At 46.2% G+C, this 26,128-nt stretch overlaps 1 protein-coding gene across 2 annotated transcripts in view; it reads right to left on the reverse strand.

The window, feature by feature from the left end:
* Window positions 1–16,681, reverse strand: part of COLEC12 (collectin subfamily member 12) — a 205,655-nt gene extending 188,974 nt beyond the window's left edge. Inside the window, exon 1 of one of the 2 annotated variants that reach the window (XM_089305861.1) lies at window positions 16,428–16,681. In XM_089305861.1, the coding sequence (XP_089161987.1) occupies window positions 16,428–16,434 (7 nt within the window). In that variant the 5' untranslated portion in view covers window positions 16,435–16,681. The remainder of the gene's footprint in view (window positions 1–16,427) is intronic. The other variant, XM_051852076.3, reaches the window with a different exon arrangement.
* Between the last annotated feature and the right edge of the window lie 9,447 nt (window positions 16,682–26,128).

Genomic DNA, 26,128 nt, shown 5'->3' on the forward strand with positions numbered 1-26,128 from the left:
AAGAGAATATGAGTGGAAGATAAAAGTGAGGGAGACAAAAGAAAAGCCAGAAGAAAATGTACCCAAAGAGCCATAGGGTACCGTTCAACCTGAAACAACAGAATAAATGTTTGCAGGTGAAGCCCTAAATACCTAGCACAAAGTGGGTTCCCAACAAAGGCCAAACTGACCAACACAGCAAGCTTCTTCATTTAGGAGCCAGGCTGATGGACAGGAGACAGGGATCTCCCTTCCAAGTAGGCTCAGAGAGACTGTCTACACCTAAGTATTCACCAGCCACTTCTTTATACCTGAATGCATTCCCAGACTTTGCATACTGGTCACTGTGTTCAGAACAGAACAGCAGTGTGTCAACCAAGATGCTGAATATTTGGGATCCCCTTGACGCTGGGATATTCTGGGAGGCTTCTTTGCTATTGCCGGAGGCTAGTTTAGCCAATGGCAAAGCTGGGCTTTGGAATTAAAATACCTGAGCTTGAAGACTGGCTCCATCTTGCCCTGGTAACATAAGTTCCTGTCTCTCAGTCCCCTACAGAATGGTTTCCCTCACACACATTTTTGAGAAGGAAATATGAACTATAACTAGAAAACACTGGACACATACAGCTACTTAATAAATATGACCTTTCTTTGAATTAAGAAGGCTTTCGGGTCCAAAAGAAATACCCAGGACTTGAATATAGGGCATAGCTTTAGATTTGAGCAGGGACTACTTTAATCATCTTATTTCAAAAAACATAAATCTGGGCTGGTGTTGTGGCACAGTGGGTTAAGCCACTGCTTGTGATTCCAGCATCCCATATGAGCACCAGTTCCAGTCCTGGCCGCTCCACTTCTGATCCAGCTCCCTGCTGATGCGACTGGCCGTGAACCAGCAGATGGAACATCTGTCTCGCTCTGTCTCCTTCTCTCTGTAATTCTGCCCTTTCAAATAAATAAAAGACACACACAGCTCCAGTCTGAAAAATATTTGAAGGAGGGAACAGCAGGAAAGATGGATTAGCAAAAGAGTAATATATAGGGTGAGTTCAATTTGGGCTCTGCAAATTGTCACTAAAGAATCTATTTGATAGTGAAGATTTATCTTCAAATATTTTGGGCTATAAAAACTGAAGGAAGACATTCATTCATCTTGATTTTACCCGTAAAAGCAGTATTAGTAACACAGTAATCTCTTCATCCATGCCTTCACTTTTCCATGTTAGTTACCCATGGTTAACTGCAGTCTGAAGATATTAGATGGAAAATTCCAGAATTAACAATCCATAAGTTTTAAATTGCACACTGCTATGAATAACATGATAAATGCAATGGCACAGCACTCTCTCACACCTGGGGCATGAGTCATCCCTTTGTTTCAGCGTACCCATGCTATATACGCTGTCACGTGGTAGCCATCTAAGCATATCAAGTAGGGGGTATCAACAGTGTGTGTATGTTCAAGTAACCCTAACACCACATCAGAGTGTCTGTCATTCACCTCACTGCATCTCCTCCAATAGGCATTTAAGCATCGCAAGAAGGAGAGAACAGTACAGTAAGATACGGTGAGAGACAGCGAACATTCCCATAACTGATTCAGCACACTGTTAAAAATTGGTCTATTTTATTATCTTGTTAATCTCTTACTGTGCTCTCAGGTATGTATATATAGAAAAATATGGTATATATAAGGGTTCAGTACTATTTGAGACTTATAGCATTTACTAGGGATCATGGAATGTATCTCCCAGGGATAAGGGGGTACTACTGCATTAGTCATGATTTTATAGCTTCACAAATGCAAAGATCTTATGTGCCTCCTTGAATAGTTTCCTTTTCTGTTGCTGGCATTTTTGAATTATGATTAAGTATTCTGCAAATGAATGAGCTCAATGTAATGTAACGAAATATCCGAGGTTCAAGTTTTCTTAAGAAATTTTTTAACAAAAATGAAATTATTTTAGTTATTTGAAAGGCAGAGTTACACAGAAAGAGAGGGAGAGAAATCTTCTATCCACTGTTCAACCCTTAAATGTCCCCAATGGCCAGCACGGGGCCAGGAGCCAGGAGCCAGGTCTCCTGCATGGGTGCAGTGGTCCAAACACTGGGCCATCTTCCATTGCTTTTCCAGGTGCACTGGCAGGGAGCTGGGTCAGAAATGGAACAGCCAGGATTCAAGCCATCTCCCATATGGGATGCCAGCATTGCAAGTGGCAGCTTTACCAGCTTCACCACAGCATAGGCCCCATTTTTGAGGTCATTAGGTTTACTTTCCTTTCAATTGCTCCAGGTCTTCCCTCCCAAGCTACCTAAAAAGGCTGAAGGAATTTGCAGCAATTTAAATTCTGCACATTACGCAGAAGTGTTACAGGAGATTTAGAGCTGCTTTCTACATGTCATGTTTTGCAACAATAGTATCACTTTGTGATTCAAGAGTATAGTTGTGCTTTTGTTTTGTTCATTTGTGAGACAGAGAAAGTGAGAGTGAGCCAGAGAGAGAAAGAGAAAGAGAGAGAGAGAGAGAGAGAAACACACACAGACATCCCTTCTCATCCACTCCACAAATGCCCACAGCAAACAGGAGGACCCAAAGTTGGGAGCCAGGGAACTCCCTGGTGAGAGGCAGGAACTCTATCACTTGAGCCCTGACTTGCCTCTGAGAGTCTGCATTGGCAGGAAACCAGTCAGGAGACAGAAGTGGGCAATGAACCCAGGCACTCTATATGAGATGCAGGTGTTCTAACCTGTGGCTTAACTCCTAGGTTAAATGTCTGTCTCCACTTATTTAAGTCAAAATTACAGACATAAAATGATTTAATTCCTGGCACACCTTGTAATTCTGATGTTTATAAACAGTGAACACCTGCTTTTAGGATGAAGTGAGATAAAGTACCTTGTTCCTTCCTTTACAGTCCAGCATAATTAAGGATATTTTATTACTTTTTTATTTTTAAAAAATTTATTGATTTATTTGAAAGGCAAGGGGTGGGGGACAGAGAGAGAGAGAGCAAGTAAGTGCTTCCATCTGCTGGTTCACTCCCCAAACAGCCACTCTAGCCAGGTCTGGGCCAACCCAGAGCTAGGATCCAGGAACTCCATCTGGGTCTTCCACATGGGTAGCAGGGGCCCATGCACTGCAGCCATCATCCTCTGCCTCTCAGGATGCTGAACGGGAAGTGGAGGGGCAGGGACTTAATTCAGTGTGCCCATAAGGCATGTGGGCGTGGCAAGCAACAGCTTTCAACCTACTGTGCCATAACCCCAGCCCCCTTTGTTACTCCATAGAATGTTAGTCACCAAGGTCAACAACCTAGAAATTAAGCAGCAAATACTTCAGTGAAAACCTTGGCATCTGGGGTTGGCACTGTGGTGTTGCAGGCTACATGGGTGCCACTTTGAGTCCTGGCTGGGCCACTTGCGATCCAACTCCTTGCTAATGCTCCTGGAAACGCAACAGAAGACGGCTCAAGTGCTTGGGCCCCTGCACCCACATGGAACATCCAGAGGAAGTTCTTCAGTCTGGCCCAGCTCCAGCCATTGTGGCCATTTGGGGACTGAACCAGCAAATGGAAGATCTCTCTCTCTCTCCTCCTGTGTGTAACTCTGTCTTTCAAATAAATAAATAAACCTTTAAAAACAACAAAAAAAACCACTTTGGCATCCACATCCACCTTTCCTGGATGACTGAGGCAATGATGGTCTCCTTTTTTCAGAGGAGAGTGCTCCTGCAGTCAAGTTAATCACAAGAGAGCAAGGTGGAAGATGCGAATCCTTGTCTCGCATTTTACAAGGGCCCTGGAAGAGCTTCAAATACATGGGCGAGAAAAGTCAATGCCATTCATTTCTCTGGAAGCCCAAAAAAAGAGTGGTCTCTACTTTTTAAATATATATATTTTTTGAAATCACTTAATTTCATATTTGATTATGTAAACAATTATGCCAAAGCAATGTAATTATCTATTATAAATTAACTGTATAGTGATTAATCAAAACAATGAACCCAAATGGAGTTTAAGAAACAAAGTTTGGGAAAACTCTGAATTTGGTCTCCCCCCATGGAATTATCACCCTTTGAGGTTTCACAGTGCCCCTTCTGCACTCTTCCTCTCTTTTTCCACATTTTTTCTCCATGACACTTACCATGTTAAGATAATGGAATCTGAAGTACGAAATGTAATTCAAGATAATGAATAGCTCAGATCTCTCTTCCAAATGAAAACATCCCTGCCTTCAGGAAGGGTACCTTACTCTGAAGGAGGATACTTTCTACCTTCCACCGGGACCCATGGGTTTATGCCTAAGTCTTAACTTACCCACCAGCCTGCAAGCTCCATGTGGACAGAAGCAGTATTTCATTCATTTTATTTGCTGTTTCTACATTGCTTTGCAGGCGAAAGTACATTTTAAACATTTGTTTAAAGAATAAATGGGGGCTGGCGCTGTGGCATAGTGGACTAAGCCTCCACCTGTAGTGCCAGCATCCTATATGGGCACCAGTTCAAGTCCTGGCTCTTCCTCTTCCGATCCAGCTCTCTGCTATGCCTGGAAAAGCAGAGGAAGATGGCCCAAGTCCTTGGGCCTCTGCACCCACATGGGAGACCTGGAAGAAGCTCCTGACTCCTGGCTTCAGATGGGCCTGTCTCCGGCTGTTGTGGCCATTTGAGGGGTCAATCAGTGGATGGAAGACCTCTCTCTGTCTCTCCCTCTCTTTGTAACTCTGCCTCTCAAATAAATAAAATCCAAAAAAATAAAATGAAATAAAAAAGAGAGGATAAATGGAAGTTAGGACTTAGAGGCCCGATTATAAAGAAAAGTTAAACTAGACATAGAAATACAACAGTTTTATGGAAAATTAACCCTGCTAATAGGTATCATATGCTGTTAGAACATGTATATAAAAATATATACACAAATACACATGTGGCCTAATGCTTACATAGAGACAAGCTTGTTTAATATAACGATTCCTTGATGTCATATTGTTCCTAGATAAAACTGAACATTAGATTTGAGAAACAGCCCAGTAAGGAGTAGGTGCTGTGGCACAGTGGCTTAAGTCTCTGCTTGCGAGGCTGGTATCCCAATCAGAGCACCTGTTCAAGTTCTGCATGCTGCACTTCAGATCCCGATCCCTGATAATGAACCCGCGAAAGCAGTACCACCCACAAGGGAGACCTGGGGAGTTCCTGGCCCCTGGCTTCAGCCCAGCCCTGCCCTGCTTGTTGTAGCCAATGGGGAGTGAACCAGCTTTTCCAGGAGCATTAGCAAGGAGTTGGATCGCAAGTGGCTCAGCCAGGACTCAAAGTGGCACCCATGTAGCCTGCAACACCACAGTGCCAACCCCAGATGCCAAGGTTTTCACTGAAGTATTTGCTGCTTAATTTCTAGGTTGTTGACCTTAGTGACTAACATTCTATGGAGTAACAAAGGGGGCTGGGGTTATGGCACAGTAGGTTGAAAGCTGTTGCTTGCCACGCCCACATGCCTTATGGGCACACTGAATTAAGTCCCTGCCCCTCCACTTCCCGTTCAGCATCCTGAGAGGCAGAGGATGATGGCTGCAGTGCATGGGCCCCTGCTACCCATGTGGAAGACCCAGATGGAGTTCCTGGATCCTAGTTCTGGGTTGGCCCCGACTTGGCTAGAGTGGCTGTTTGGGGAGTGAACCAGCAGGTGGAAGCACTGCCTTTCAAGTAAATACACCTAAAAAAAAAAAAAAAAAAAAAAAAAAAAAGCCCTGGGGCCTGTGCTGTGGCACAGCAGGTTAACGCCCTGGCCTGAAGCACCGGCATCCCATATGGGTGCCAGTTCAAGACCTGGCTGCTCTTCTAAAAGATCCAGCTCTCTGCTATGGCCTGGGAAAGCAGCAGAAGAAGGCCTAAGTCCTTGGGCCCCTGCACCCACATGGGAGACCTGGAAGAAGCACCTAGCTCCTGCCTTTGGATCAGCACAGCTCCTGCCATTGTGGCCATCTGGGGAGTAGATGGAAGACCTCTCTCTCTCTCTGCCTCTCCTCTCTCTGTGTAACTCTGATTTTCAAATAAATAAATAAATCTTTAAAAAAAAAAAGTCCTTTTAAAAATATCACATCATTGTCAGTAGGGCATGTGAACAACAGTGCTTCTAGGTAGACTAAATATATTTACATACATGTATCAATTTTTTCTTTTTTTTTTTTTTTAATTTATTTGACAGGTAGAGTTATAGACAGTGAGAGAGAGAGAGAAAGGTCTTCCTTCCATTGGTTCACTCGTCAAATGGCCGCCACAGCCGGTGCTGTGCCGATCCAAAGCCAGGAGCCAGGTGCTTCTTCCTGGTGTCCCATCCGGGTGCAGGGGCCCAAGCACTTGGGCCATCCTCCACTGCCCTCCCAGGCCACAGCAGAGAGCTGGACTGGAAGAAGAGCAACTGGGACAGAATCCGGCGCCCATACGGGATGCCGGCGCCGCAGGCAGAGGATTAACTAAGTGAGCCACGGCGCTGGCCCCCTGTATCAATTTTCTAACATCATAGCAAAGAGGACAATCACATATACAACTACAAACTCCACTATAAACATGACCCCAGCATTTTGGGGAGAGCTGATTTTTTACTACCCTCACAATGACAGTCACAGGAGTGACACATCTGGAGAGCCACCAATACTAACATTGTTCCCACAGAACACTCACTCCTGTCCCTGGGGTCAGTTTTAACACATTTATATAATTTGAAGATTACTTTAATTACAAGGCTGAAATTTTACCTTCATGGTCTAACTATACATCTTGACCAAATTAACACAAATAGTTCATAAACAGCAATTAAATTACTGCCTGGAGGAAGCATGGGGTTCTAATAACAGAGTGTAAGGGTACCTCAACAAGTTGATGGAAAATGTAGTTAAAGTATAAGTCTATTTTGGTGCAAAAAAATTCTGAAATGCATGCATACAAGGGGTTTTTAAAATGTTCACAGAAAACATGTATTATATAAAAATTATGCATGGATTTCAATTTTTTTTGTTCTATTTGAAAGGCAGAGAGAGAGAGAGAGAGAGAGCACTCTCATCCTCTGGCTCACTGCCCAGATACCTAGAGAGCTGGGGCTGAACAGGGCAGAGGCAGGTGCCAGTGCACAATCCAGGTCTCCCATGTGGGTGGCAGGGCTTTAAGCACTGAGACACCATCACCACCTCCCAGGGTCTGCAACAACAAGAAGCCGGAGTCAGGAGCCAGGAGAGGGCATGAAACCTGGATGTTCTGATTTGGGATCTTCAACCACTGGGTAAATGCTCATCTCTCAAATTTGTTTTGCACCAAAATATATTTTACCTTTTTTTAAAAAAAAAATTTTTTTTATTTATTTGAAACAATTACAGAGAGAGAGATGGAGAGACAGAGAGGGAGAGAGAGATCTTCCACCTTCTGGTTCACACCCTAAATGGGCACAACAGCCAGGGCTGGGCCAGGCTGAAGCCAGGAGCTTCATCCACGTCTCCCACATGGGTGCAGAGACCTAAGTACTTAGGCCATCTTCTGAGGCTTTTTCAGGCTCATTAGCTGGACTGGAAGTGGAGCTGGACTGGAAGTGGAGCAGGACTGGAAGTGGAGCAGCCGGTATTTGAACCGGGGCCCACACAGATACCAGCATTGCAGGTGGCAGCTTTACTGGCTACACCACAGCACTGGCCCTAGCTTTATCTTTTCATTTCATTTTTCAATAAACTTTTTGAAGTGTACTCAGGTTACACTATCTTACAATAACTAAAATGTCTGAAGTTCTTATGTGCTAGACACCATTCTAAACAACTGACCCATGCTAACCTAGCTAAGCCTCAAAGCAGCCCTATCAGGGAGATAACACAAGCACTCCCGCATTAGGCGGATAATGAAAGCAAGGCCCCTGTCAGTCACCAGGCTCCCTGGCTTCACAGACCACACTCCCCCAGCACACAGAAACAATCAGGTCCAACTCTTGGGTTCATAAAGCAGAATTCTGGTTTATGAGACAGCTAGATTTTAAAGCATCTATCACCTACTTGAAAGTTGGACTATTTTACCTTGGGATAATAAATTGCTTTATAAACACCAGTTAGTTTCCTAACTTGTTTATGTCATAAGAAAATGACTAAGACTTCATAGATAATGACAAGTTAGTTTTTCCACACAGGATGTCAAACGCCCAACCTCTTCAGATAGCAAATACAACATACTTCACATAATACTGAGATCTATTACCAAGCCATTCAACACTTAAAAAGCAGTCGTGTTTAATACAGCCAACAAACTTTTATTTAATTTTTAATCTTCTCCCACACTGAAAAAAACATTCCTTTTAAGCTTTTATTGATGTGTTTTTATTTATCTAAGAGGCAGAGAGACAGAGACAGAAAGAGATCTTCTTTCCACTGGTACACTCCCCAAATGCCTGCAACAACTTCAGCTGAGCCAGGCCAAGGCCAGGGGCCTAGATCTCACTCTGTATCTCCCAGTAGGTGTCATGGACTGAATTTCTTGAGCCAGCACCTGCTGCCTCCCAAAATGCAAATAAATAGTAAGCTGGAATCCACATCGGATCCAAGCCTCTCTAACACTCTGATCTTGGATGTTAGCATCATAAGCAGCATCTTAGCCACTATGCCTTTTTTTACCTTTTTTTAAAAAAGGTATACTAAGCAAATATGTATGATAAACTCAGGGATCCAAAGAGCTCCTAGAGGGCAGGTGTTTGGCCTAGAGGTAAAGTCACTGGTTAGGACACTCATGTCCCACAGCAGAGCACCCAGGTTCAAGTTCCTGTTCCGGCTCCCAGTTCCAGCTTCCTGTTGATGTGGACCCTGGAGGCAGCAGGTAATGGTTCAAGTGATTGGTCCTTGCCGTCCTAGAGGGAGACCCAAATTGAATTCCTGGCTGCAGCTTTGGCCCAGCCCAGTTCCAGACATTATGAGCATTTCTGAAGAAAACCAGAGACAGAAGCCCTACCCATTTTTTTCTACCTCTCAAATTAAAAAAAAAAAAAAAAAAAAAAAAAAAGCCATCATTCCTAGGATCTCCTTGGAATTTTAATCTTGGATTACTAATGTCTGTGTGTAACGGCTTTCACTGCTTTATAATTACAAAACATCCTTAAGTAATAAACAGGACCTTTTCAAGGTACAGTATTGGTTTTGGTTCTTCAAGTGTCACTCATTTAAACAGAAATCAAATCACTGTTGATTGAAAAGTTACTGCCATTGCTCAAGCTTAGGATGGTGTGGTATGATTAGAAAATATTGGGCCAGATTTGTGGAATGTAATGCTGGGATACCATATGGGCACCAGTTCATGTCTCAGCTGCTCCACTTTTGAGCCAGCTCCCTGCTAATGGCCTGGGAAAAACAGCAAAGCATGGCTCAAGTGTTTGGGCCCCTGCAGCCCATATGGGAGACCCAGAAAAAGCTCCTGGCTTTGGCCTGGCCCAGCTGCAGGCCCAGTAGCTGCAGCCATCCAGGGAATGAAACAGCAGGTGGAAGATCTCTCTTGCCCTCTCTCTCTGTTAATTCTGACTTTCAAAATAAATAAATAAATAAATGTTAAAAAAGAACTGTTGCCAACAGTAAAAAATGAAATTATTTTTCCATAGGGAATATTGATATCTGCTAGTCCATCATTTAAAGTATTTACTTACTATCATTTTTACTGATTACTTACTGGTAGTTACAGTCTGCTCTTGAAAACGGTACTTTGGACAATGTTTTGCTGTCTCATGGCAAATCTGTCAGCAAGACTTGTGCAGGAGCTGTTTTCAGAGCTGATGGTGTCAGAGGACCATCCACATTCATTAAGCTGCCAGAAGCAAAACCTCCCAGAAGATAAACTACAGGGAGGAGCAGCTCTGGAATCTGCTTTATCTTTGCAGGAACCCCAGTCAGAACCGTCTCCTCCAGTGGCTAGCTGAAGAGGACATCAATTCTTCAGACCTTGAATGCTAGGTTGTTAGAGTTTCGGGTCCAGAGGGTATAGGGCCTTATCTACCTTGCTCATCCCAGGATCTGGCAGAGTAGGGCACACAGTAGAACTTAACCAAGAGATGTTGGCTGAATGAATGAATGACTAGGGAAGCCCAGGCTAGAGATGTAACATGTGGATTCTGGAATCAGTCTGAGTTAGAATACGGATTCCCCCACTGATTAGCTGGGTGCCTTTAAACAAGTAACACCCACCTCTCTGCACCAATTTGTAAATTACAGAGAATAATAACGCTTGGCCTGGCAGGTACTCAGTTAATGTTAGCTATTATTAAGAGAAACAATAGTAAGTGTGGATATTGGGGCAGGTGTTGTGACACAAGGGTTAAGCTGCTGCTTGTGACACCAGCACCATGCATCAGAGTGTTGATTGGAGTCCTAGCTTCTCTGTTTCACATTCAGCTCTCTGCTATGGCCTGGGAAGGCAGCAGAAGGTGGCTCAAGTGCTTAGGCCCCTGTTACCCATGCGAGAGACCTAGAAGAAGCCCTTGACCCCCAACTTCAGGACCCTTGTTATGAGCATTTGGGGAGTAAACGAAAAATGATCTCTCTCTGTCATTCTGCCTTTCAAATAAGTAAATAAATACTGTAAAAGTAGTAAATGGAAATATTAAGCAGCCTATCAATAAAACCTGAGAAGTTGCTTGTAAGCTCAAATCACAGTAAAGATTGAACTCAGCCTTGGCATTTATCTTCAACAGACGACCTTGCTCCCTACCCCTAGCCACAGGCAGGTCTCTGAAAGTGGAGACAGCCTGCACCTTCAGTGACACACGCTGCCTGGCAGGAAGGCTCGGCTCTGTTCCGGCTCTGGGCTTCCTTTCCTGGAACCCCACCTTGTTCCCACTAGGGAGATACGTGGCAGACTTGCCTTCCTAAGAGAATATCCACATGCTGGGTTTACCCAAGGTAAAGCATACTTCTTCTATCACAAAATGTAAATGTCTACTTTCCCATTTGAAAGTTAATACTCCAAGGGCCATTTAACGTACTTTGGCAGCAACTGCATCAGCTGTTTTGAAATAGTATTTTAATGAGAATAAGGATTTATTAGGAAAATCAGACACCCGGTTATGACACGGCTTGAAAGCTAGCATCTGCTTAGCTTCTCCTAGTCTCACCATCAGCAGCAGAAGAGCCACAAGGTGAAGGGTCAGGGGAGGCATGGGAACGATCTTGGGAATTGTATGAGACCACAGGGAAGATCTACACTTAGCAGTAAGTAAACCTCAGATTAAGAATGTCAAGCATCCCCAAACTAATGAAAAGCCTAAAGTATAATTGCATCGCAAATGTGCCTTGCAGAGGAAGGACAGTCCCCATCCTGAATCAGGGAAGGGAAAGAGGTCTCATTTTGTTTTCACTTCCCTTTAGAAAACATGCTTCTTTCAGTGTTAAATGCAGTCCCCCTAACATGCTTGTTTGCTTATCCTCATCAAGGACAAAAAAAAAATCTCAGAGACACTTGGGAAAGCAAGGAGACTGTGAGTCTTGAAAAACATGAGGGTGGGCGATGTACACTGCTGACTAGTGCATTTTAAAAGTGTTATTGCAAACAGTATTTCAGAAATGTTTATATACAAAAGCACAAAAATAAGCAGCTGAACACTCTGTTTCGATGGCACCAACCTCCTTTCTGTGTTAAATTAGAACAGTGGTTTGGATCCCTGTGGTCCCAAGTGGTGGTGGTTGTTTGCAGCCGTTTCTTAGGCAACAAGTGCTGCAGCACTGAAGTTCAGCAACATCCCCAACTTTCGGGACCAGGAATGCGGTTTAGTAACGGCACACCTAACTCTAGAGGAGCCAGATTCCTCCCTAAAGAATGTGAACGTTTATCCGAAAACCTCGAGATTTATGCGTGTGGCACGGCTAATTGAAAATGAAATTGGAAATAAAATTAAAACAAACTTCGTGTTTTAACTAGCTTGGAAGGTTTCAAGTATTGCAGCAATGGGGCAAGTCATTTTCTTCTGGAAAATATATAATGATGTCATTATTTTGGTACTTGTGACTCTAGGGATGCAGGGATGAGGACAGACAGATGTTTGCAGCATGCAACAGATAGGTGGCGCTGTGGCTCACTGTAGATCCAGGACCACGCTCCCCCAAAACTGGATTATCACAAAGGCCATGTACAAGGTGTCAACATCAGAATTAGAAAGTCAAACAGGTACCCTGAAAAGGCACCTGACTCACACAGGAGTTAAGTTTGTTTTAGAAAATTAACTTCTACAGTGTCTACTGGTTTTATTTTTGGCTAAAGAAGTTTTTGAGTTAATGAAGTTGAACCTAGGTATCCAAGGAGAACTGGCTCCAGGACATTAATCCTCTTCCCCGACATGAATCCCCAAATCCACAGGTGTCCAAATGTTATGTCATAAAGTATCTGTACATTACATATCCACATCCTCCCATGCACTTTACTTTTAATTAATTGATTAATTAATTTTAGAGGCAGAGAAACCGAGATGGGGGGCAGAGGGCTCTCATCTGTTAGTTTATTCCCCAAATGCTCACAACAGCCAGGGCTGGTCCATGACTGAAGCCACGATCAAGACCCAGGTCTCCGGGTCCGGCGCTGCGGTATAGCGGATAAAGCTGCCGTCTGCAGTGCCAGCATCTCATATGGACACCAGTTTGAGACCTGGCTGCTCCTCTTCCAATCCAGCTCTCTGCTATGGCCTGGGAAAACAGTGGAGGATGACCCAGGGCCTTGGGCCCCTGCACCCGCATGGGAGACTTGGAAGAAGCTCCTGGCTTCGGATCAGTGCAGTTCTAGCCATTGCGGCCAATTGGGGAGTGAACCAGTGGGTGGAAGACATCTCTCTCTCTCTCTCTCTCTCTCTCTCTCTCTCTCTGCCTTTCCTCTGTGTAACTCTTTCAAATAAATAAATCTTTATGCCTACAGTGCTGGCATCCCATATGGGTGCTGATTCGAGACCCAGCTGCTCCACTTCCCATCCAGCTCCCTGCTTATGGCCTGTGAAAACAATAGATGTCCCAAGTGCTTGGGTCCCTGCACCCACTTTTGAGACCCAAAGAAGCTCCTGGCTTCAGATTGGCACAGTTCCAGCCATAGCGACCAACTGGGGAGTGAACCAGCGGATGGAAGACCTCTCTCTCCCCCTCTCCCTCTACCTCCCTCTCTCTGTGTAACTCTGACTTTCAAATAAATAAATCTTAAAAAAAAAAAAAAAAAGATCCAGGTCTCTGACATGTCCCTATTAATTGAGCCGCTACTCTGGCCTCCCAGGATTTTCTGGAGTCAGGGGTTGGAGCTGGACTCCAACCTGGGTACTTCAATGTGAGACACAGGTATTTCAAATCCTAAGCTAAACACCAATCCCCTCCCATACACTTTAAATTCTCTCTAGAGCACTTATAATACCTAATACAATATAAATGCTATGTAAATAGGTGTTATAGTGTGTTGTTTAGGGAATAATGACAAGAAAAAAAAAGACTATGTATTCTGTACAGATGCAATTCTTCAGTATTTTTCATCCATGCAATCTGAAGACAGAGAGAACCAACTGACCCTGACTTTAAACATTTTTAAGGCTTGCCATTGCCTTCTCTATCGTTTGGGAAAATCAAAATCTCAAGAAATGCTGCTGGGGCTAGCACTGTGGCATAGCAGGTAAAGCTGCCACCTGCAGTGCTGGCATCTCATATGGGTGCCAGTTTGAGTCCTGACTGCTCCTCTTCCCATCCAGCTCTCTGCTATGGCCTGGGAAAGCAGCAGAAAATGGCCCAAGTCCTTGGGCCCCTGCACCCGCATAGGAGACCCAGAAGAAGCTCCTGGCTCCTGGTGGCCAATTGGGGAGTGAACCAGCAGATGGAAGATATCTCTCTCTCTCTCTCTCTCTCTTTCTCTCTCTCTGCCTCTCCTCTGTATAACTCTTTCAAATAAATAAATCTTTTTAAAAAATGCTTCCTGTCTGAAGCCCAGCGAGTTAACAACTCTGTGACATAATCAGGAACCCAGAAAAAACCATGAGTTGGTGACCTATGGCAAATGGTGAAAATAATTCCACTTGGTAAAGGTTGCTTTCCTTCTTGTCCAGCAAGGCACCTGTGCTGAGGCTCAGAAGTCTTGGGTTCCATGGGCCTTCCGTGCACCGCTGGGAACCATGCAAAGTCTATGTGCAGATGCCCACCGCATCCTCCCGCCTGCCAGCTCCTACTTCTTCTAGACATGGTTTCTACATCTAACATGGGAGATGGGGTGGCATCTGGCTTAGCGGTTATGACACTGTAAGTAAGGACACCCATGTCCCACATCAGACTGCCCGGCTTGGAATCCCAGCTCCAGCTCCTGATTCCAGCTTCCTGCCAACACGGACTCTGGGAGGCCACAGTGATGGATCAAGTAATAACTGGGTTCCTGCCACCCACAGGAGAGACCTGGATTGACTTCCTGGCCTGGGCCTCCCAACCATCATCGACACTTGGGGAATGAACCAGAGGATGGGAAGTCTTTCTCTTTGTTTCACAAACATACACAAGATAATTTTTTTTAGTGTAGGGGTTAAGATAGCCAATCATAGGGCCATTGAGAGGATCAACCTTAGAGCACACGGAGGGGATACAGCACAGGGACTGGCACATGGTGGATACTGAATACTTATTACTGCACCTTCCCTTCCTCACCTCATCAGTCACACAAAGGGGTGCAAACAGTTGGTAAGCCAATCTCTTATAGAATCTTTGCATTTTCAAAAAGGCCTTCAGAGCACAGGGGATGCACCAGTCCCCCCAGCCTCCTCCAACAAGGGCAGAAGGTGGGTGGGGCTTTTAGGCAGTGACCAGACAACAAAGGTTAAGCCAGGAGCCATCTCCGGGTAATCTGCAAGCTGGTCCCAAAGGCAGCATAAATCTCACCAGGATTTCATTTTAGGACTTTTAGGTGGTTTTTTTTTCCATTATAGATTTGAATTAATGTAAAAAGTATCCAGGGTACAATAACAGCCATTGCCCCTAACAAAAAGCATTTTTTAAAGTTTAGGAACCCACGTGCTAGCTGAAATAGTACGCGGCTGATCCTTGCAAGAGTTCAAAAACTATTGGCCTTAAAGACGCCAAGAAGACCCACCAGGCAGGCACTGAGCCCCAGGAGTAACTTCAGCCCAGGGAAACCCTCCCTTCAGAGAGTGTCCTTTCATCAAAGTTAGCTAAGGAATGTGCACTGCTTCTGACAGGTAAACGCGAGGAGACACGGGGGTGGAGAGGGAAGGCACACACCCCGCTGCTCTTGGGAATTCTCTGGGCAGAAGCAGCGTCGTGCCTTGCACTGCCCTTTTCACCTGCGGTCAGTCCCTTTCCTCCCCCGGATCTCCCTTGGTGGAAACCGAACGCCTTCGGAAGGAGACAAATCGGCCGGACGTGGTCGCTCTGGGGAGCTCAGCGCGCGCAGCCTCTAGGAGAAACGCTACAGAGTTCAAAGTTACTTTCCGAGCGCGCGGGGCTCCCGGGCGCCTCCCGGGAACAGCGAGGCTGCCAGGTCAAAACGATCGCACCGCGAGGCATCCCACACACAATCCCGGGCCACGGAGAGCCTGAAACGTGTTATCCCAGCACACAACCCGGGTCTTGTGTAAACACCACGCCGGCCCCGCCAAGCAACTCCCTTTGATGCCTCCGCTGTCATTATTTATCTCCCGTATAAATCAGGGTTCTGCCGACAAGCGCCCGTGCATCCACTAAACAGAGGCTGCCCTGCTAAGCCCCTCTCCTGGTGATTCTTTCCCAAGGGAGATAACAAATGACCCCTCCATAAACCGGGCTGCGGGGGACATCGCCCAGGGGGGTGAGGAACGGGACGGTGCGTGTCGCCCGCTCAGCAGCCGCGGGCACGGAGAGCAGTTATTTTCCAGTCGGTGGATCTGATGGGAGAAGGATGCCAAATGCGCTTCCCGAGCCAGCTGAACTCCGCGGGCACCTAATCACTGCCAGATGTGCGGAGCGCGCACCGAGACCATCCCGGGTCCGGGAGAAAATACCCGGCCGGCCGCACGGCGACTGCAGGGACCGAGACGGGGCCACGGGGGGAGGAAGGAGGACCCGGGCGAGGTTGGCGAGCGCCACAGAGCGGAAAACCCACTGAGAGGCGTAAAGATGCCGCCACTCTCCTCCGCATGTTTTTTCAATTAAAAAGTTGGAAACCGGAATCCGTAAACAACGACTTCGGGCTTCCAACTACTTTGCAACGCCGCGACAGGGAGGGGATACTTGCGCGCCTCAACAGCCCACCACCCCACCCCCGGCCCAGGACCTCCAGGTCGGCGGCGGTGCCCAGCGCGCGAGTCGGGGGAGCGCCCCCCGTGTCCGCGCCGGGACTGCCGGGGCTCCCCGGCCACCGCCGCGAGGGGAGAAGTTCGCGCAGGCTGCACCTCGCTGCCCTCCCGCGCGCCCCGTAGTCCGCCCCGCGACCCCGCGGACCCCGCCGCCGCCCTACCTTTCATGGTGACCGAGGGGACGCACCGCCAGCCAGGGAGCTTCGCGCCGCGCCGCCGAGGAAGAAGCCCTGAGCGGCCGCTCACTGCACGCCCATGGCAGCCGCGCCGAGCGCCCGCCGTCTATGCTCCAGCCCTCGCTGCCGCTGCCGCTGCCGCCGCCGCCGCTGGCCCGCGCTGCCTGCGCTCCGCTCTCTGTGCCGCGGGGCTGCCGCGCGCGCTGCTCACCCCGGCGGGAGGCGCCGCGCCCGCCAGCGCCCCTCCCCCTGGCCCGGCCAGGGCGCGCGGGCGGCCGCGCCCACGCCCCTCTCGCGCCCTCCCGCGCCCGCCCCGCCCTCGGCCCGCGCACGCCCCTGCCCAGTACTCCCTCGCCTCTGCTCTGCCTGCGCGCTCGCCCTCGCTCTCCACCCCTGAGCTCTTTTTCCCCTTTGGACCAGGCTTGGCACCAAGTCGGGAGGAAGGCACGACCTGGGTGTCCTCTCGGCGTGCGCGAAGAGCACCACTGCTGGAGCTGTCCCTAGACCCAAATTAGGGTAGAGTTGAGGAGCAGCGGCGCACCGGGATACGCCGGGGTCAGGTTGCCCCTTCTCCGAAAGGCTACCAGGCAGGGAAAGTTAGACAACGTCCTCGGGCTCCGGGTTGCCAAGTGCAGGCGTCTGGGAACGCGAATGACACACGGTCACCCAGGGGAGAGCTTGCGTCGCAGAATCCGAAGTCACCGTGAGACACCCCCCACCCACCCCCCCCCCCGCAGAACTCGGATCAACATTCAACTTTTGGACCTTCCAGGAAAAAAAAAAAAAAAGACAGAAACCCACAATTTTCCCCCTTGTCTGGAAAAATTACCCTTCCGCCCGCCGTCCCTGAAGCGGTCAGGTTGTCTCCTGTGTAATTAGCGAAAGGACGCCTGGCTGCTGGGAGCTCGCGAAGTTCCTTTCATTGTCGCCCGTCACTGCCCTCCTGTCTACTTAGTTAAGAAAGCCCGTGTTTATTTTGCCGTCTAGTTGGGTTTGCTGCTTTAAAACATAAACTAGGTGGTGAGTGGCTTCGTGGGCACGGAGCCGCAGGTTACCTCCCCAAAGTACTGGCTCTCCGGAAGGAACAGAATTCTGGCGGAGGTTGCAATCCTCAGGGTTTGCCCTGCTGAGGACGTGGTAGCCCCGTGTAGCCAACCCATTCATTCATCCTAAGTATGGGATTCTCTGCTTCACGAAAAGGCAGTGCCGAAACTGCAAAACTGTTTCATAGACTATCCATTCCAGAAGTTTTTCTGAATGGTTAAGCAGAAATTTGAAACTTGGATATGACTAGCAAAGAAAAAGACAGAAACTAGCACTTTTTTTTTTTCAAGTGAGGGTGCCTGCATTCAGCCCAAGAAATGGACTTACCCAGAGTTACTAACCAATGTTGTGTTGGAGTGAGTCCCTTGCCTTTTTCGTCCCAGGGTTTCTCCAGCTGTAAGGTGGAGGGAATCTTTGCTCCAATTTCAACCTCTGAATTTTTAAAAATAATCATTGTTGAACTCTAAATTATGAGTATGACCCCCAAAGCACAGGCAACACAAGAAAAAAATAGATAAATCTACTTCATCACATTCAAGTTTTTTGTACTTTGTAGGGATGAAGGGAAATTTCCACTGTGTCCCCTGAAGTTGCCCTGGAATGAATTTGGACAAAGGCGGATTAAATAGGGGAAAAAGCATACAAATGTATGAACATCCAGGAGGGAGAAACCACAGAAGTGTAATGAATGCGCTAGTCCAACATGACTCAGATGTTTATGTAGCCCTTTTCCTACGAGGGAGGGGGAAATGAAGAAGGTAGACAAGTTTTAGGGGAATAAACAGTAAATGACGCTTAGTGGAACTCGGTAGACAGAGTGGCCTGTAATAAAGTCCACTGGGCCTGCAGAACAAACAATGCATTGAAATGCTTCTACATGGAGGACGCAAAGACTGAGTTTTCGGTCACCTGCATATCATCAGCTGTTGATCAGAGTTCCAGCAGGAATCAAGAACTGTGCTGAGACTCAGGGAGGGGGAGGAATAGAAAGGAGGAGGACTGTGCAGTTGAGGAGGGCTGAGTGGGACAGCTGAGGCTGCTTTGAACTCCTTAGGGGATGGGCTCCAGGCCTCCAGCTTGCATTCAAGCTTCCCCACACCCACAACCAGCAGCCAGGCCCTGCAGTCTCACTGCATTTACAGATTTGCAGGAGGCATCTTCATCCCAACCTCCTGCTGGTATTTCCTCTTGCTGATATAAAAGCTCCATCACCCTTGAGCACTCCCTTCCCTCACCCTTACATCCTCACCTGCTTCTACCTTCCAAAAGCATTTCAAGCTTCTCCACCACTGTAGCCCACCCAGACTATGGCAGTGACCTTCTAAGTGACCTCCGCATGCCCAGTGTGGCTTGTTCTCCACTCCAAGCCCCAACACATAGCAGCCAGAGCAGCCCTGAAGGCCAGGTGAGAGATAGGAGACAAATAAACTGAACTCTGCCTTTTTCCCAGCTGAGAGAGTTCGCAGACTATGATCCACAGAGGAACCCAGGGAGAACCCAAGTCTTATTCCCACCTGTGTAGCTTCACGCCTCACCTTCCACCTCCAAAACTACTCTCTTTTCTCTATCATGCAGGATGTCCATGGTTGCCTTCAAAATTCATCACCACATCCAGAGTCCCCCTTCACTCAACAAGCATGAGTTCCATGATTACTAAGTCCTAGGCACTGCGCTTCATACTACAGAGAACACAGTTTCTGTTAGATAAAGCATTCTAGAAAGGATCAACAGTAGAAAATGGAACGTGGGGAGAGGGCTCGAGGCCTGGCAGTTAAGACTCAGGTTGTGATGCCTGTGTCCCGTAGGCATTTGATAGCCAGCCCCAGCTTCTGCTCCCAGCTTCCTGCTAATGTAGACCATGGGAGGCAGCAGTGATGACTCAAGTGAGCCATCCTTCCCTCCAGATTGAGTTACCAGCTAGACTTCAGCTTTAGCCACTGTTGGAAGCTGTTGCAGGTATTTGGGGAGGAGCCAACAGGTGGGAGTTTCTCTCTCTTTCTCTCTCTCTCATACATTTTTTGAAAAAGGAAAGTGGCAGGCATCATGTCCTAAAAGAGACACAGCTGAAGGAGGGAAAGCAGATGATGACTCTGACTGAGGCAACTTAGAAAGCTTCCTCAGGACTGGGCCCTGAACGATGGTTTGGATCTGAATGAACACGGGAAATGCATGCTGTCCCTTCCAACCAGGGCGTTGAGAAATGGGGTCTGGAACCCTTATATCAGAATTACCCGAGAGTGTTTTTATAAAGTACAGATGCCTGGGCTTTGCCTCAAGCATCCAAAACAGAACTTACAGGCAGATGCCCTGTTCTGCTGCTTCATGTCACTCCCTAATGAGTTCCATGCTCAATTAACTTAGAGAATCAACCCATGGCCTGGACGGTCCTTAAGAGAAAGACTCCTGGGAACTGCCATTGTGGTGTATTAGATAAAGCTACCACCTAAGACGCTAGCATCCCCTATGGGCACCTGTTCAAGTCCTGGCTGCTCCACTTCCAATCCACCTCGCTGCTAGTGGCCTGGGAAGAGCAGCAGAAGATGGCCCAAGTGTTTGGGCCCTTGCCACCCACATGGGAGACCTGGATAAAGGTCCTGGTTCCTGGCTTCTGCCTGACCCAGCGTTGCCCATTGTGGCCATCTGGGAAGTGAACCAGAGGATCAAAGATACCTCCCCCCCACCCCCGTGTGTGTGGGGGGGGGGGGGTGGAGGTGGGGGTGGGTGTGTCTCCTTTCTCTTTGTAACCCTTGCTTTCAAATAAATAAATAAATCTTAAAAAAAAAAAGAAGGACCCTCTCTTCATCTTTGTAACAACAGCTTCTAGCAATTAACATTCAGTGAAAGAAAGAACAGATGGAGAGGGCATTAACAATAGTGGGAAGTGTCTAAAAAATGCAGAGCAAGAAAAGCAAAATGTATGGAACACCCCCTGGGAATTCTGTCACAGTTTTAGCCACCAATGGATGTTATACCACTCGCTGAAAATCAAGTCTTGGGTATAGCATGAGAGGAGCCTGCATTTGAAAGATACTGGCTTTTATAGCCTGGCCATCTGAGTCTCTTCATGTTCTCTTCCATCCATGACAAAATAAGCCTAGTGTGGCAGAGTAGCCACGGTGCTGTTAACCAAGTTCACTAAAATGTTATACATCCTGTAAAAAGACTAATGACGTTGTAATGGATGCCAGGTGCCATATCTCCAACCTCTGAGATGTGATTATGCTTGAGACTGTGTGAAAAGTTTTTTGGATAAAGAAATAGCTTTTAGGTCTTTAAAAGCTTATGGTTTTTTGTCAGTTACTGTTTCTATTTCTTTAGCTTTTAAACAAATTTAAGGTTTTTGAAAGAAGGCTCTGATGGAGCGTTCCTTTCCCTGTTTGTCCCAAAAGCCAATACAGTGATTGCTTAGTACTGCTGGGGGCTGGGTTCCAGGACCCCTATGGGTACTCCACAGATGCTAAAATCCTTTACATAAAATGGCCTTACATTTGCATATGACCTTCACATCCTCCTTTGTACTTTTTTTTTTTTTTTTTTTTGAGAGGCAGAGAGAGAAAGATAGAGAGAGGGAGAACTACCATCCAGGGGTTGGTACCAGACTGAGCTTGGCCAAAGCTAGGAACAGAAAGACAGTTCAGGTCTCCTACATGTTGGTAAGAACTCAGTGAACTGAGCCATCAGTGCTGCCTCCCAGGGAACTCAGATACGCTGATGTGGAACCTGGTCATTCTAACTGACTTTTAAATCACTAGGCCAAATGCCTACTTCCTCCTCCTGTAAGCTTTAAATCATCTCTGAATTACTTGGGATACCTAATACCTGAGCCTGCCCTTCACTGGCATGGATCAGCCTAGTATTCTACACAAGGTCCATTCAAGTTGGCTTTTGGAAAACTTTCTGGAATTGTTTTCAGTATTTTTTATCCATGGTTGCCCAAATCCATGGATGTGTAACTCATGGATATGGTGGGGTCACTGTATTTTATTCCAGTTCTGAGAAAGAATCCGAAATAGCCACCAAGCCCAGCGGTGATTCTTGGGAATGGTACAGGAGCCTTTTAAGTTCAGTAGAAAGGCATAGGCCAAGGATAATGGAAATAGGGGCCCAAGTCGCAGCATTGTTAAAAGGGGGCCAATCTCTTAACATCTCCGGCCACGATTTCTTCCCCATGACGAGGGAGCTGCAGGGAAATGACCAGTAGGTCTGTTCCAATTCCAAAAACTTAGTAATTGTCTATCTATTGAGCTTCAGCTGTATTGCACTTGGACATTTCCATGTACTTACCTATGTAAGCAAGATTTGCTGTTTGTTTTTGCTTCTAATGTGTGTCTTTTGTAGTGGCATAGATACGGAAAGACTTATTTTGGCTTCATCTTTCATCTGCCTTTGACATTAATTTTTCTGATGGGCAAGAAGCATGTGGATGTGAACTGTCGCTCCCCGTCTTCGTGGAGGAGCAACACAGGACCCTGCGCTGTTCTTTCGTCTGCTCGGCCCACCCCGGGTTTGCTGCTGGTTCTTCCCGGGTTGGCTACTATCCCTTCCACCTCCGTGGAAGGGCAGTTCCCCCTGGCCGCATTCCCCACTTCCGCAGGGGAGCGGCACACCGCCGGCCGGCTCTCTCGGGGGCTGCACAGGTTTTCCCTCAGATGTTCCCCTTAGATGTTCCTGGTGCATGCCGTCTCTCTCCTCCTTTATAGTCCTCCTCTGCCAATCCCAACTCGGCTGCCCACACGCCGAGTACGCTGCTCTCCTCCAATCAGGAGCAAGTCCTACAGTTTATTAGTTGAACTGGAGGCAGCTGTGCGGAAGCTGTTTACTTCTCTCCCAGCGCCATATTGTGGGAGAGCAGATGCATAGAATAAGTCTTAATTCCAGTAACTCAGTCCAGTCCGGATTGCTCCCCACATGAACAAAGCCGCAGTCTGTCTGGTGGTGAGTAGGATCTGACTCCAGGCCCTGTTCTGCTCTGAGCACCTCCCTGCTCTCTCGTTGCTAGACACGGGTCTTCTCATCTATATACTGCAAGTCTGGGGATTCATTTCCAAGCTCATTATCAGTTCAAAATCTCTCACATGGGCACTGGCATTTGGCACAGAATTTAAGATGCCTCCTGGGACACCACATCCCTTATCAGAGTGCCTGGTTTAAGTCCCAGCTCCACTCCTGATTCCAGCTTCCTGCTAATGTGCACCCTGGGAGGCAGCAGATGATGGCTCAAGTAGTTGAGTTCCTGCTGTAAATTGGGGAGACCTGGATGGCATTCCTGGCTCTTGGACTTGGCCTGACTCAGGCCCGGGCATTGCAGGCATTTGGGGAGTGACTCAGTGGATGAGAACCCTGCCTGTCTTTCTTTGTGTTCCTCTGCCACTCAAATATATAAATAACTTTAAAACCCTCTAAAGTGAAAAACATAATCACCATTTGAGTTCAGAATAAAGATAAAGAAAATGGCAAGTTGGAAATTCACATGTGTTTTGGAGATACATATGAGTATGTACGTAGTGTATATGTATGAATGTATTATTTGAGTACATACAAGTCATCCCTCAGTGTCCACATGGAATTGATTCCAGGACTCCCTGCAAATTGCAAAATCTGTGGATTCCCAAGTTTCTTACATAAAACAATGTAGTATTTGCATATGACCTGTACACATGAAGGATGTATATACCTCAAGTCTTCTCTAGATTACTGATAGTATCTAATTACTTTATTATCAGATTTGGAAAATACTTAGGACCTCAAGGAAATTACTTCTTTGAGTATCAATTTCCTCATCTGAGAAATGAGGACAATCTTCTCTACCTTGCAATATTGGGGGAGGAATTAAGTTAATGTTTTAAAATGCCTCACTCATTGCCTGTTACTTAGGGAAGCTCAGTAAATTGTAGCTGTTTCTGTTTATCATTATTTATTAATTTATTATCTTTTCTTTATAAGATCTAACAGAAGACCAGTTAAATTAATGTAAAATGATTTTATCCAATTATTTTATGTAAGATAACCATTGGGTTGAAGAACCTCATTAAATTAATTTAAAATCTGAATGATGGAATATCTTTTAAAAAAAAAAAACTTTTATTTTAAAACCAAACAAGTACAAAAATAGTAGACAGCCTAAAGAGAACTACTTTAAGGAATAGATTAAAATGTTTATAATTCACATGTATGTTGTTACTAAGTATGGTATGGTCAAGATATCTGAACATAATTTATTCTCTAAAGTTATTTAAACATTAACTTTATGAATATTGTTTATACTATAATTTGATTAATAATCGTTAAAAGGTAAACTATTGCTAAGCTTTTGTCAAAATTGTCACAAATTCCAAATAAATCTATCAAGATTAGTGAGGTTCCCCAGTATGGTTTCACTTGTATGCAGTATCATCTGTTGATATTATAGTCTTTGAAGATTGGCAGAATTTTACTTTATTCCTTTCTTCTTATAAATAACTCTCAGTTTTCATTGGAGTTTTTGACACCTATAACTAACTCACACTACATTTTTTATTCAAGGTCAAAATCCAGTAATTCTTTCTGCATTGGTTATTTATCTTTCATTGAGACAATACATTATACTTCAAGCTTAAATTGTTCTTTACCTTGTGTGTGCTTTCTTAGCACTGAGAAATATCAATATTCTAAAATATTTATTTATTTATTTATTTTATCTTTTTGACAGGCAGAATTAGACAGTGGTGAGAGAGAGAGAAACAGAGAGAAAGGTCTTCCTTTTCCGTTGGTTCACCCGCAAATGGCAGCCACAGCCAGTGCGCTGTGCTGATCCGAAGCCAGGAGCCAGGTGCTTTCTCCTGGTCTCCAAGTGGGTGCAGGGCCCAAACACCTGGGCCATCCTCCACTGCACTCCCGGGCCACAGCAGAGAGCTGGACTGGAAGCGGAGCAAATGGGACAGAATCCAGCATCCCGACAGGGACTAGAACCCAGGGTGCCAGCACCGCAGGCAGAGGATTAGCGAAGTGAGCTGCGGTGCTGGCCTAAAATATTTATTTAAAAATAGAGAGAACCAGGTAATTTAATAAATAATATATTTTCCTAGGCTTTTTGTGAATTTGAAAGGTGTTCACGGGTGATTGCACCTGTGCTATAGAGAATTCTCACATTGCCTATTAAGTTTAGTTGCCCTGTAGATGTATAACTTGTGGATTTCTAAGCCACACAATGAAAAATATTTCATACTCTAAGCAATGGAAGCTGAAGCACTCAAAGGTCCCACAACTTTTCGAAGCCCACTACAGTTGAAAATACGGCACCACTGACATTCCTAGTGACTGTGTCCAAAACATGCACATTTCAGATCGGATATAATTTCCTAAGAATTACGTTCTTCTACGGTTTGGCAGAATGAAAAACTTGAGACTAAAGAGAAAGGATGTGAATTTTGTAAGTAAATCTCCAATGCTGTAGGAATATAGGAATATGGGTAGTTGAAAGATCATAGCTACATTTTATTTAATATCTGATGGAGAAGGTATTCACTACTAGAATCTTCATAAAACATTAGAGTTCCCGACTTTAATGTGCTGTAAGGAAAGTGCCCAGAAGTCAGAGCCCAACACGGGTCAGAGCTGGTTCCACAGCCTCAAGTGTCAACTGGGACCTCAATCATCCTGTGCAGGAGGGTTGCTGGGGATGGACTGCCTGGGCCACGTAGGAGGACAGTTCAAGACCCTGAGCGACCCCCGCCTTCTTGCTGTTCGAAGACGACGCTGTGTTCTTTACAGGACAGCAGAAGCTATCTAGCAGGGATCTTGAGTTGCTGCACTTTGCCCTCTGCCCACCAGGAGATCTCTCAGGAAGCATCTTATCTGCCATTCAAGGCTCCTCCTCAGCAGTGTTCCCAACCCCCACCGCTCCCTGCCCTCATGATCCATCACTGTCTAGAATTGTCTCCCCCTCTGTCTCTGTAGGTTCCTTTTTTCCTTCCTACACCCTTGTCTGTTGTCAGAGCCAAGCTCCTGAAGCAGTCTGCTCTTGGAGAGCGCTCTCCCAGACATCCTGTCTCCTCTTCAAACCTCAGCCACATGTCTGCTGCTGCACCATTGCGCTGACCCTGCTAATGAAGCTTATTTATCACAGTTGAGCCACCAAAATCCATGTGGTGCTTTTCAAACCCCCTCGAGTCATTTACTGTCTCCCCTGTTGCCCACTCAACTTCTTAACTTCTCTTCTCCTTCTGATCGGATCATCTCATTTCTCCCATTCTTCCTGTAACTCTATGACTTTTTTTTTTTTTTCTTTTGGAGAGACAGAGACAGGCAGAGAGCAAGCTTCCATCCACTGGTTCACTTCCCAAATGCTCACAATAGCTGGAGCTAGGGCAGGCCATACGCAGGAGCCAAGAACTCAGTTCAGGCCTCCATGTGCATGACAAGAACCCAACCACTTAAGCCATCACCAGCTTCCTCCCAAGGTCTGCATTAGCAGGAAGCTGGAGTAAGGAACCAGAGTCAGGAATGGAAAACAAGCACTCAATGCGAGATGCAGGTATCCAACCGATGTCTTACTCACTAGGCTAAATGCCTCACTACAATTTTTAACTTGTTTTTATTATTAGCTCATCTTTATCTACAAGATAATGATACTCCCAAGGATCCTTGCCATCAGCTCTGTCCCC

The sequence above is a fragment of the Oryctolagus cuniculus genome, chromosome 10, assembly GCF_051225735.1.
Source record: "Oryctolagus cuniculus isolate XC-2025 breed Fujian yellow rabbit chromosome 10, ASM5122573v1, whole genome shotgun sequence".
Taxonomy (NCBI): Eukaryota; Metazoa; Chordata; class Mammalia; order Lagomorpha; family Leporidae; genus Oryctolagus; species Oryctolagus cuniculus.